Source organism: Primulina huaijiensis, chromosome 6, assembly GCF_012295235.1.
Source record: "Primulina huaijiensis isolate GDHJ02 chromosome 6, ASM1229523v2, whole genome shotgun sequence".
Lineage (NCBI taxonomy): Eukaryota > Viridiplantae > Streptophyta > Magnoliopsida > Lamiales > Gesneriaceae > Primulina > Primulina huaijiensis.
Window position 1 is genome coordinate 2,051,216 of NC_133311.1, and position 13,277 is coordinate 2,064,492.

General features: G+C 35.9%; 2 protein-coding genes across 3 annotated transcripts; one reads left to right on the forward strand and one right to left on the reverse strand.

Moving 5' to 3' along the window:
* The first annotated feature begins 3,909 nt into the window (after positions 1 to 3,909).
* LOC140978988 (single-stranded DNA-binding protein WHY1, chloroplastic-like) lies at positions 3,910 to 7,863 on the forward strand. Of its 2 annotated transcripts, none has more exons than XM_073444319.1 (7): positions 3,910 to 4,285; positions 5,112 to 5,212; positions 5,316 to 5,408; positions 6,591 to 6,685; positions 6,957 to 7,030; positions 7,132 to 7,220; positions 7,498 to 7,863. In XM_073444319.1, the coding sequence occupies exons 1-7, from the start codon at positions 4,018 to 4,020 to the stop codon at positions 7,609 to 7,611; spliced, it is 834 nt and encodes a 277-aa protein (XP_073300420.1). In that variant the 5' UTR covers positions 3,910 to 4,017; the 3' UTR covers positions 7,612 to 7,863. The 2 variants fall into 2 exon arrangements, with proteins under 2 accessions (XP_073300420.1, XP_073300421.1); XM_073444320.1 differs by having other exon boundaries at positions 3,914 to 4,285; positions 5,115 to 5,212.
* Positions 7,864 to 7,920: 57 nt separating this feature from the next.
* Positions 7,921 to 11,537, reverse strand: LOC140978987 (probable LRR receptor-like serine/threonine-protein kinase At1g14390). Its single transcript, XM_073444318.1, has 7 exons — positions 10,117 to 11,537; positions 9,590 to 9,723; positions 9,253 to 9,496; positions 9,006 to 9,190; positions 8,833 to 8,876; positions 8,499 to 8,610; positions 7,921 to 8,412 (listed from the first exon to the last, which is right to left on the reverse strand). Exons 1-7 carry the CDS (start codon positions 11,345 to 11,347, stop codon positions 8,155 to 8,157), a joined length of 2,208 nt encoding a protein of 735 aa, XP_073300419.1. The 5' UTR covers positions 11,348 to 11,537; the 3' UTR covers positions 7,921 to 8,154.
* Positions 11,538 to 13,277: the final 1,740 nt, after the last annotated feature.

Here is a 13,277-nt window from a genome sequence, read left to right on the forward strand (position 1 = left end):
AGAAAATGGGAAGGAAATGCTGATATTTATAGACTATTAGCGACGTTTGTATTAAAACCGTCGCTAATAGCGATGGTTGTATATTAAACCATCGCCGATGTAAACATTTGCGACGGGTAAAATAAAACTGTCGCTAAATATAGCGACGATTAATGCTAAATTGTTGCTAAATTTGGCGACGGTTATTTTTAACCGTTGCTAGTTTTAAATCGACGACGATTTAATAAAAACCGTCTCTAATAGCGACGGTATGAATACTATCGTCGCTAAATTTAAATCGACGACAGTTAAATAAACCGTCGCTATATGATGGCGCACCCATTTTCCTCAGCGTGCTTATATATGAACGCCGTTAAAAAAAATGATTTACTATTAACAGCGCACATAAACATGTTGCATAAGTTATTAACAGCTCGCATATAACTGCACGCTGCGGATAAATGCACGCAGTTAATACTGTCAAGTGCAATAATATCAACAGCGCACATATGGATGCACGTCGTTAAAAGTAATATTCGCAGCGTGCTTTTAATGCACGCTGTTGATGACGTGCTGCGGAAAATCATTTTTCTTGTAGTGATGGGTTAAAGCAAGCTTCTCGTCAATGGTACCACAAGTTTCATCAAATAATTATCTCATTTGGTTTTGAGGTAAATGTAGTAGATGCTTGTGTGTATCATAAGTTCAGTGGGAGTAAACATATATTCCTGGTTTTATATGTGGATGACATTTTGCTTGCCATAAAACGATATAGGCATGGTGAACGATACCAAGAAATTTCTCTCTAGACATTTTGAAATGAAAGATCTTAGTAACGCCTCCTTTGTACTAGGAATCCAAATACATCGAGATCGTTCTCGAGGTATTCTTGGATTATCGCAAAAGAGCTATATCGATAAGGTACTTAAAAGATTTGGCATGCAAGATTGTAAGCCAGGTAATACCCCGGTCGCTATAGGAGACAAGTTTAGTCTTAAACAGTGCCCTAAAGGAAGCCTCGAGATTCAAGAAATGCAAAAGATTCCTTATGCTTCGGCTGTCGGAAGTCTTATGTATGCTCAAGTTTGTATGCGTCTAGATATTGTGTACATTGTTGGAGTGTTGGGCAGATATTTAAGCAACCCAGGAATGGATCACTGGAAGCAGCCAAAAGAGTAATGAGATGTCTAAAGAGAACTTGTGATTATATGCTCACATATAAGAGGTCGAATAATCTTGAGATCATGGGATATTTGGACTCCGATTTCGCGGGATACCAAGATAGCATGAGATCCACTTCAGGCTATGTATTTCTATTGGCTGGCGGAGCTATCTCTTGGAGAAGTGCCAAACAAGCACTAACATCTTCTTCCACCATGGCGGCTGAATTTATAGCATGTTACGAGGCATCTAATCATGCAATATGGCTGAAGAATTTTGTCACTGGGTTGCGTATTCTAGAAGAGGTTGAAAGACCATTGAAATTGTTTTGTGGCAATAGATCAGCTGTATTGTATTCCAACAATAATAGGAGCTCGGCAAAATCGAAGCACATCGACATCAAGTTCCTTGTTGTGAAAGAAAGAGTACAAAGTAGACAAATTTTGATAGAACACATAGGCACAAACTCCATGATAGCAGATCTTTGTACGAAGGGTTTGCCACCCAATGTTTTCCATGAGCACACTACTCATATGGGTGTTATTCAGTTTGATGAAGTCTAGATATAGTGGGAGTTTGTACTATACATTTTATGTTTGGTTCTGTTGTTCAAACTTATGTATTTTGATATTTTCTGATCATAAATAAAGTTCATTGTTTACTTTACACTTTGTCTAACTGAAATTAATGTTTTGATCTCACTTTGGTAAAGAAAGACCAGTTGAAAATTGACATGAATAGATCACCTTGCATGTAATTTTCACGCCACACATTCATGATTGATCTATGTCATTTCATTGTATTGATATGTGTGACCATTGATGGTTCAGCTGTGATAGATACAACAAAGACTGCATTGATCCTATGTCGATATAATTAATGGACGAGATTGTTTAAGAAGTCCTATGGTTGTGATGACAAAAGTTTTGAGCTCGTTAAGTTTAACACATTTATAAGTTTACACATATGGCCAGTGGGAGATTATTAGAATTTTAAGGGCCATAATTGTAATTATAAGTGTTTAATGTCATCAATTAAATAAGTCATTAATTGATGTGGTCTAATTTAGAATAAGAATTGACTTAATGTCTTAATTGTCACGATATTATTGTGTGGATACCATATATGATATTTCTGGTTTGTTGAGGGGCCAAATTAAAAATAGTGAAATTTGATTAATTATAAAATGAGGTTATGGTCCCAATTTTGCAGAACGACGTATTGTTTTGTTTCTCATCAACAGAACTCTCTGGTTTTGGAAGAAAACTGCAAGATTGAAGATCATTTCCAATAATCGTCTACAAGTCATGGATTCCGGTACGCTTCCGCAATTCTGATTATTATTTGAGTGATTTCTTAAGAATTGGATAAAATTTATGGATTTTTTTCTGTGTCGAGATTTGAAATCCAATTGGTTTCATCAGTTTTCCCCTACCTTTCTTCCCTCTTGTTTTTTCCTCGACTTTCTTCTGTTTCCGAGTCTATTGAAGTCATGATATCTTTGGTTCAACACTTTCGTATTTATACACACTCATGTTGACTCAGTTAACCAGTCATAAAATAATATCTTCCTTATTTCCGTTCAACAAAAGCTAAAAAGTCAGTTGTTTCAATAGTTGCAACTTCCCACAAACTTCTTCTCTTGAATTCTGTAGAAATTTCTCTTAGAGACACTTATCTCAACAATCTCTATCTTGTCTCTAAAGAACTAGCTAGCTGTCCTCCAACCCTTTTTCGGGCTAGTTCCTTACCATCACAGTGACCAAGTCCAAGAAATCATGGATGGTGGGCCACCGGAGAATGCAATTCTTTTATTCATATCACCTTCTTCGAACTTGTGTACCAGTTGTTTGACTGATCTTCCATCAGCATCAATTTCTTCTTCTTGTGAACGATGATGACCTTTCCCTGTGATAGAGGAATTCCTTCAGGTTTCTCCGTACGCTTTGGAGGCATTGTTGTCCCATTGGACGTGCCAATTTGTTTATCATGAAACTTGTGGGCATGCCAGGCTCATGATTATGCCAAATGTGAAATTATCTTACTTCTATTATCAAATGTTGTATGTTTCAATTCGATCATTTGTTATAATTCTCTCGGTGTGAGTTCAATGGTGAGAATTTGGTTGACAAATATAATGAAAATTATAGAAGAAATCAATTAACAACATAAAATTAATTATGTTGTTATGAACTCGACAACATTTTTACAAGAATGCTGAAGGAATATGTCAAAAATTAAAGAAAATAGATTGCTGGAAATTGTAAATAAGCGAACAAATCATTGAGAGAATTTATAGAAACTTTGCTATAGTTTTTTTGATGAATTTTTGTCGAGAGCTTTTTTGATTATTCCATTCTGTTTTTGTTCAAATCTTTCCAGCGGTTTGGCCATATTCCATGATCATCAATCATGGATCGTGGGTCAATTTCTTCAAACGTGCAAATCAACTTATTTATTTATGAGTTAGACAACTGGGCGTCTCACATTTGATGGACTTCTATTACTGATGATCTTTACAGAATTTGGGCTCAACACAACAATACATAAACTATTAAAAATAATAAATTATAATATAATTTTAAAAACCGTCTCTCACATTTGATGGACTTCTATCGCCCGACCCTGCTTTGATCTGTGGCCCAAAAGAGTCACTTGTTTCGGCCCATCTTTAAGCAAGATGTCGAAATAACGACCCAACTCTTTTCTTAAAAAATTTATTTAAAGGGCCATTTGGGCCGATTGTCAAACCCGAATCGACGTCGTACCTGCCATTTCAATGTTTCCTCCACCGAGCCCCGCCAAATTCCAGACATCTTCCACAAAAACCTCTCCAAAACGCTCTTCGACGTAGCGTTTTTAAATTTTAAACCTAAAATGGTAAGCCTCAATATAACTGCGCCAGGAGGAGGAGGAGGAAGATTCTCAATCCCAAACCCCCAAAAACTTTCTTCTCCTAATTCCACAGTATCCATCTCTATTCTTTTCACCAGAAGTAAGAATGAAGTTTTTCTCACCGCCCCACATGGGAAATGCTCTAAAAATGTACCTTTTATTGTTAAATCTCAATACCTAACACCCCAAGAACAACGACAACAGCAGCAGAGGTTTTCTTCATTTGAGTCTCCTTCTCCCTCTCAGCCTGGTTAGTGTGGAGTACTTTTGTTTGACCGTTTGTTAATCTGTTAGTAATGGTTTCAAAATTTGATTTTTCTTTGTGGGTTTTGCTGAGGTAGCTTGTTTTGGCTATTTCAAAACTTCTTTGGACACACCTTTGTTTTAAGAAAATCAATTTTTGCATAATCTAGAACCAACTGAGAACTGACGGACATTAATCTGGGCTATGTTTCTTGTTTTCTTTCCTTTTGGGCATATAATGGGTGTAGATGCTAATGCTATGCTTGCTTGATTTATTTTCGTTGGTCATTTTTGTACAAAATTTTGGTTTTAGTGTTGTCTAACCTTTTTACTTTCTTCTGGTGAAGTGTTGCTAATTTTTCATTTGTTTATTTCCATCCAGTCTCATATAGGAGGCTTTTTTCTTTGTGAGCTCAGACAGGATTTCTTTATATTTGGATTTATGCTCTTTTTGGTTGTTATTAGTGGTTTTGCTTAATTTAATCACTACGAAGCTTGTCTACTTTGATTCGTTCCTATGTGTTTCGAGAAGTTAAAAGCAGTACGGTGTTCAAAATCTTCTGTCAAAGAGTTGCCTATGGCAGAACATGTGCGTACATTTTCCTGTTTTGCAGCATTTTTTTAACCAAACGAATGATCAGAAATATAACATGTTCAGCTTTTGTTTATCTTTAAGTTATTGACTTTTGAGGAAGAGGATTAACTGGGTGCATAAATTGTTCTAAGATAAGGCGTATGCACATTTTTTATTAATCTAAGAGAAAGTGAGAAATTTGACTCCTTGTTGTTTGATAGAAAATATTATAGAATCCTTAATTTTGAAATGTACGTAGCAGGGCAATTGCCGCCAAGGGTTTATGTAGGGTACACTATATACAAAGGGAAAGCTGCTCTTGCGGTGGAGCCACGCCCACCGGAGTTCTCTCCTTTAGACGTATGTTTCTTGAGCCTTCTAGTGGTTTTGAGTTCTGGTTCTATACCATTTCTTTTGTCGTCAGATTGTATGGATTATTCGTAATAGTTAGTTTATGGTTCAGTCTGGGGCATTCAAACTATCAAAGGAGGGTTTTATTTTGCTCCAGTTTGCTCCTGCAGCTGGCGTACGCCAATATGATTGGAGTAGAAAGCAGGTAAATGTATTTTAATTTGTTATGTGATTATGTGATTTTTATACACGAGGGAACTCACGTGTGGGTATGATAGGATCCAAGTTTGCATCAAGATTTTGTTCGTTGAATGAGTGATTTGCTCCTAAATGTGTAAAGGGGAGATTTAGAGTGTGCAGAAGAAACAGGGAGGAAGAAGAAATAACCAGAGGGTAGAAAAGAAAAACTTTTTTCTAATATCATCTAATATGAAATGTTTATGCATTTATATGCATTCATCATGTGAATTCCTAACTGCAAGAAATTTATTCAACAGACATTGAGCGTGCGCTTTGAACCAAATTTCTAAAGCTTGAGTTTCTTGAGAATAAGCACCATCGGAAGGTGATATTGTGGAACTTTTCCTTGTGGCATATCTGTTTTGATTGCTCCGAGACAAACAAAAACTAAAAAAAACCACAATTTTCACCATATGGATTTTTTGAAACGTGGTTCACAAAGTCAATTAATTTTAAAAACCTAGTTAAAGTCAATTAATTTTAAAAATCAGAGTCAACCAGTTTCAAAAACCCTAGTTACACTAAGAACACAAGCCAGTTTCCTTTGTTTTTACTTTTGGAGATTTGTTTCTATCCTCTCATGCTAGTGAAGCTCAAGGTTGGCTTGTTGATAGTGGTGATGAAGATGAGTTCGAGCCGGTTTCAGGACTTACTTGGAGAATGGTAGGGGAGGCCTCGGGAGCGGATGAAGTTCTACAACCAAGGAGTAGTCCAAGGAAAATCCCCGTTAGACAACTTGATGAGGATTTAGATACATCGGATGAGGAGAACGAAGTAGATGTTGATTTTGAGTCCAATGATGAGAGGATTATGAATGTAGTTGATGGTGCATATATAGATGATCTAGAATATTAGTTATGTTTAGTCTAGTACTTGTTGACATAGAGGATTGAAATTTTGAATTTTAAACTTAGTTTTTGGTAAAAGAATATGATGATGAATATTTATTAATTATCTTCTTAGTTTACTTTTATATATTTATTTGCACTTTTTGATGATATTATATTGTATGAAGCTTCTTCATGGTTAAACATTATTTAATTACATATCTTACATAAAAAACGATGACTATTTGTGGTTATGTTACATGATTATTTATAAAAAATTGCTTAAAAATTCAATGGTGTTTGATTTTGTTTCTTTCCAGTTATTCTCATTGTCGGTGACTGAAATAGGAAACATTATCAGCCTTGGGACTCGAGATTCTTGTGAATTTTTTCACGATCCTTATAAAGGAAGAAGGTCAGATTTTATGTCCGGTACATGCTGACTGATTTTTGTTAATGAGAACTCAGAAGTTTGTTAGGTGAATACCTCATGCATAGCAGCAACAAAGAGTCGCTCATGGATTTTCTATCCACATAACACTACCAAAATAATATGACCTACCAATTTAATTTAACCAGTCTATCACTTCTGGCATCTTGCAAGCCATTGTTAAACACTTGTTAAAGGACTAATTAATTTATATCTTCGTAAATCGTAAATGTCATTTGTGAATGAACTTGTGCAGCGAAGAAGGCAAGGTGAGGAAATTGTTGAAGGTGGAGCCCTTGCCTGATGGTTCTGGCCACTTCTTCAATCTCAGTAATGACATCTCTCTTAAATCATGTCATAAACCTTTTGAGAGTAATATATTATATTCGCTTATTACGCCTTTTGATCATGAGATTGTTTGATGATTTAAGGTGTTCAAAACAAGCTTATAAATGTGGACGAGAATATTTATATCCCCATCACTAAGGCAGAGTTTGCTGTACTAGTGTCATCGTTAAATGTAAGTCACAGCTTTGTACACTATTCAATCCCCTCGACATGTCATCTTTGCGGAATTGATATCATTGTCCTATTGATTGCCATTCTGATAGGAGCTATATGAGTTTCCTCTAGACCTTTATTATTAGTTTAAGAATCAGTTGGCCATGTACAGCTTTTGATCGTCTCATGTGGGAGTTTTTTGTGTTGAGTTTTTTCGTATAGTTAACCATTATAAATCTCTGTTTAACTAATGCACTAATTTTATAATGACGACCGCTCATTTTGTGTTGTTGCAGTTCATTTTGCCATACCTTTTAGGTTGGCATACATTTGCAAACTCAACAAGGCCTGAAGATGGAAGTCGTCTAAACAATGCAAACTCTACCGTGGACTATGAATGGAACAGATAGGAGGAAAACTTCGCACCGAGGTTGCTAGTTAAGCCAAGGATGTCCTCTCTTTTTTTCGTCATTCTCATCTTCTTTGTTTTCTACTGGTGTAAATTTGTTTTTCCCTCTGTTTTTTGTTCATCTTTCTCTGTTGTATGAATACAATGACCAGAAACCAAAAAATTGGGGAAATACTCTTTTCCATTACTTTATGTATGTAATGTGTCAAAGTAATATCCTCTCATTTAACTTGAATACAATGGCTTCATTGAATGTTTTGATGGTTTGATTACCTAATAAATGTCAATAATGGCCTAACTGGTGGAAATAATAAATTACCCAATAGATCTTAATTTAACATATTCAATATACATCAAATAATAGAGCAACAAATGCAGCAGCATATGAAGTCCAAGATGGTTTTGAACTGAAATGGAGAAGAATGTCGTTGCATGATTAATTACGTTGCTCTTAGAGATCAAGAACTTGATTGTGCGCCACCATCGATTGGGTACGCAGGAAAATGGAAGAATTATTACAACAGAATATTATTGGCATGGAGCTTTACAACTTTGTATCAAGGTTACCACCAATATTTCCACTGAGGTTTCCGCTCTTTGTCCAACCCTCTTGAACTTGAACTGAGTACTGCAGATGCCAAAGCACGTCCTCAACCGTAGGCCGCCCTATTGGATCTTTGCATAGGCAGCTTACAGTGATCTGGGCAAACGTTTTCAAGGATTCATATGCAAAAGTTCCATACATAGAGGGATCGACTAAGTCTCGTAGTTTCGATGATGATTCTGCCAAGCTCCTCTCTAGCTGTATATGAATCAACAAGCCGAAGTTCAATAATCCTTGTGGGAAATTGGAAAATTCAGCCTAATTGCGTAGGGTAGTTGCACTACCTGATACTTAAGGTCATTTGATTCACTCTGAGATTGTATTGGTCTACCAATGATAACTTCGGTTAGGATAACTCCCAGTCGATAAATGTCTTCCTTTTCTGGATCTTCACTACTAGACACGGAGCATCGCGTGAGATTATCATATTGTGCTTGCTTTGTCTCAACTCTTTTTATTTGTTTCAAGATGCGACATGAAACTATCTTGAGAATGAAAACGAAAAGTATGAACTAATGTTCAATCGTTTGAATCATCATGTCGATTCATAACGACTATGTTGAAAAGCAGAGGAAATACGCAGGAAAATGAGACTTAGAAAGGATGAGAAAGCTTAACCGGTTTAAGGTGTCCTGTCTATGAAGTGAGTTTTCCACACCAACCTGCAGTTTCATTGGTTAAAATGAGCCATCAAGAACTTTTTGGCTTACTTTTACTTGTTGGCCTATATATAGATATAGATGTACTATATAAACATATAATGTACCATTTTAACCACATAAATTGATTACCTTAGATGGAAGTGTTAATTTATAGCTGCTTATTTTAGGAGTGAGACTTCCATCTAAGAGTATGTTTTCGATTTTCAGGTCGTTCCCTTGAACTCCTCCTGTATGCAGGTATTGAATCCCCCTGGCAATACCCATACTGATTGTCATTCTCTGTGGCCATTTCAGAACTTCCCTTTTTCTCCAATCTGCCAAATGTGAAATAAGTGTTCCTCAGCATTTCAAAATATCAGTTTTAAAAGTAGTGTACCAGTTAGGTGATCCCTCAACGACCCGTTGGCTATATTTTCGAGCACGATATGGACTGTGCTGGTCGTGTTTGGATGGTCTTGGTGCGTGGCAATGCTGTGCCCGAGAACACTGACTAAATGCCTGTGCCTCAGCTTCGATACAACTTCCATGTGGTGCTCCAGAGCTTGTGGTGAATGCTTCTGTTTTAGATTAATACACTTCACTAAGATTGGTGATCCATCTCTAAGTCTACCTTTGTATCTCTGTTGAAAATCAATAAAAAAGACGAGTCGAATTTTTACACAAGCTTACACATTCACTTACATTAAACACACACGAGAAAATAGCTTCTTCACCTGATCCTGTGATCCTTCTCCCACAAGATTAATTGTATCGAAATTGTTGGTTGCATCTTTAATTTCCTCTAGCGTGAACACATGATATGGTGGCAGTCCTGGCAATGCCATTTGATCTGTCTGCGGTATACGTCCTGATGACATGCGATGAAAAATTCTTGATTCAAGTTCATGGATGACAAACTATCAACTTGTATTAATTGCTACTCCCATGAACTCTGATTTTTTAAAGAGTAGATTTTAACTTTATATCATGATAACCATTACAATTTAAAAGCACCGGTTCACACTCTCCTTTATATTTAAATAAACTGATCTTGTATGTTATTTTAGGCGTTTATAACCCGCTACCCCACAAAAATATTTATACTACTTTGAATATTTAATTTTAGGCATATACTTGAATCTTTCTTTGATATGCGAGAGCATGTTAAATATAAACATTATGTCATCCCATTACTCCTTTGACATAAGTACTTTCTAACCACTTCTAGATGCTGAAGAGAAAAAAGGGATTGGGAACTTACTTCCGGTCGAAGTTCCGGGAGCAGAAGTTTTCTGGATTACAACGTTGTCATACTTGTACTCACTGCCTCTTTTTCTTGGAGCTCTTTTCAGGATTGCCAAAATCAAGAACCCCAAGACACCTAAAACTGCGACAATGCCCCCGATGATACCAAGTACAACGCCAAGTTTCATAGTTGGTTGCTCTTTCTGGATTGTTGCCGAGGGATTAACAGCTAATGCGTCATCTTTTTGGCAGAAAGAACTAGGTTTCTGATAGACTGAGGTTGTGTTTGACAGACAATTCCATAGAGTAATAAATGTCCTGTTTCCTAGATTTGATGCTAGACAAGAAGGTAATCTCCCAGTTAAGAGGTTATTTGAAATGTCCACATAACTAAGATTGATATTGCACGAAACATCTGCTGAAAGTGCCCCACATAACTGATTTTTAGCCAGACTGATGTACTGAATTGAAGGCATGGAAAAAAGGAACGAAGGGATTGGTCCAATGAGGTTATTGGATGACAAATCAAGAACTTGAAGCCTATTCATTTTTTTGAAATCTGGTGGAATTTCAGATTTCAATGAATTGTTCCCAATCAGAACAGATACAAGATTGTTGCCTAAAGATGGAAATTTAGGCCCCAAAAAATTGCTACTCAAATCCAGCTCTTCAAGCACCGATAGAGCACTTAGATCTGGAACGCTCCCATTGAGCAAATTGTTACTTAATACAAGACTTTTTAAACTCCGGTAACTTGATACTGATGGAGGGATGCCACCATATATGAAGTTTGACCTAACATTCAGCACTTCAAGGGATCGAAGCCTGTTGATTTTTGCTGGTAACCGCCCCCATAATCCTAAAGAAACCAATGACAGCTTCTGCAAACTCGAAAGCTTGGTTAAGACAGTGAAGAATGATTCAAGTGAGAACTTATCAGAAAGAGTCTGCTCAGAAACTGCAAAGTCTGAAGCTGAGATTTCTGGATTCCTGGAAGCAGAGCTTTTGTTTCCTACAATGATCAGTTCAGTGATGTGATTACTTGATGAACAGACAAGTGTAAGAGAAGGATTTGGTGGCAACGTACAAAAGTTTGTCCATTTGTTCCATTGCTCAAGTGCTGGTGGATATTCAAGAAACCATTGAATTTGGAATAGGATTCTGGTTTCAGTTGAAGATAATTGTGCCATTGAAAATGGGAAAGATACTAGGAAAATGATGGTTGACAACACCCATTGATGTTCCATTTTCACAGAAAAACAAGCTCAATACTGGTATGTTAGGTGGGAAGATGAGAAATTCAACTAGAAAATCAGCCTAAAACACTTAAATCATCAGAACAATTTGGAGTTTGGATATCTCAAGAAGATGAATGTGTCATCTTGGCTTTTCTAAAGTGTAAATAACGCAGAAAGCAATGAGAAATTGATGAAATTATTAAAGTGGGACTTTATTTTGCAATAATTTTGTTTCCTTTTTGCTTGGTTTCAACTTGCAAGCTAGCAAGTAGCACACGGTAATTTTTCTTGAAAATACTACGCAAAATTTTTAAAAAAATGTTTTTTTTATTATAAAAAGCTAAAACATGAATCGGTCGCGCATTTAAATTTTTTTTTTTTATGTATTACATGCATTTTCAATAACATAAATTTCTACGAATTTAGAAACTTAAAAAGATTTAATTGGGACTTTTTTCTTTTGTTGACCATTTAATGCCAATTGATTATTCGTGAATATAATAAATTTTCATTTATTTGAAAACCATTAACTCTGAATTTAAGGAATTTATTTCTGACGAGTGGGACTTGCATGCATGCAATTTTGGAACTTTTCACAGCTAATGGAGCACGTGGGAGTGGAGCCAGGTGTGTTTCATATCACCATTTGATGTCCAATCTTTGCTTTATTTTGATTTATGAAAGTTACAAATTTATATACTCCATACGTCATAAACTCATAGTTGATTGATGGTTACAGTGGCGGAGCTAGCTAGGTTTTCGTTTCTACGTCTACGGAATAGAATTTTTTAAACTATGATTGAGCTAATATTGACAAATGAAGTCTCGGACTACTGGAAAATAAGACAAAATTTAATGTATAAACGTTGTGCAAAAATTTTCTAAACTATGATGGAGCTAATATCATTTATTTGGCTTTAATTTCTTTTCCACGATTTGATTTCCTTTTATATACGTTGTGCAAAAATTTTCACAATTTGAGTATATGTTTCGCAAAAACTTTGTTTATAGAAAGAAAGATACCATCGAATAATTAAAGTTTAGGTTGCGAATTTTTTTTATTTAATAAATGAATATTTAATGTTATTGATTGTACTTTTAGTACATGCTTGACTCTTTGAACTTTCATTTTTTTTTATGTACTTGTATAAATTATTTTCTTTTGAATGGTCAAAAAAAAATTTAAAATTGGACTAAAGTTTTGATGATCATGATTTGAACTGATCGGAATTAACTCATAAATATAGATATCTGACTAACGTGATTTACAAGTTACGTCGTTAGCTCGAAAGTTTGCGAAATATGTTTTGAGATATAGCGGTTACAAATTCTCACGGCATAAAAAAACAACACACTCGTAATATCATAGACCGATGAGTTTTCTACTCTTTAGACTTTAGGCAGTAGAAAGAGCGACGAGAGTCGAAGTGTTCAAAAGACGCATGGAATATTTGAAGACAGGGATTCCATGTCCACATGTTATTATTTGCATTTTGGTGTAAGAAATAAATCCGGAGGCTTATATTTACATCATTATTACAGCGTTGTAGCATACAAAGGATGTTCACAATCAATCATACTAGTGATCAATGGACCGTAGTTGTGTCCTACATGCGGATTAACCCATCCTTACCGCCTGTTTATATACAGAAACACTTGGTAGGATGACCAAGTTGAGAAGAAAACAACCTAATGAAGTACCAGCTTCGGACCAAACAAAAACAAAAGGGGTGAAAGAAATAATAAATACAAGCGGTGTGGTGAATTTGGCCATAACCAGAGAAGTTGCAGTAGAACTAAAAGTGGTGTGGAGCATGAACAAACAATCCCACAAAGTAGTGTTTAGATGGAAACAACGTTGGAAGAATACAATGAAATGGATATAGGTGCAGTGTAGTCAGCTGCACAGAAATGTAGTGAAATGGAGAGTGGTGAAGCT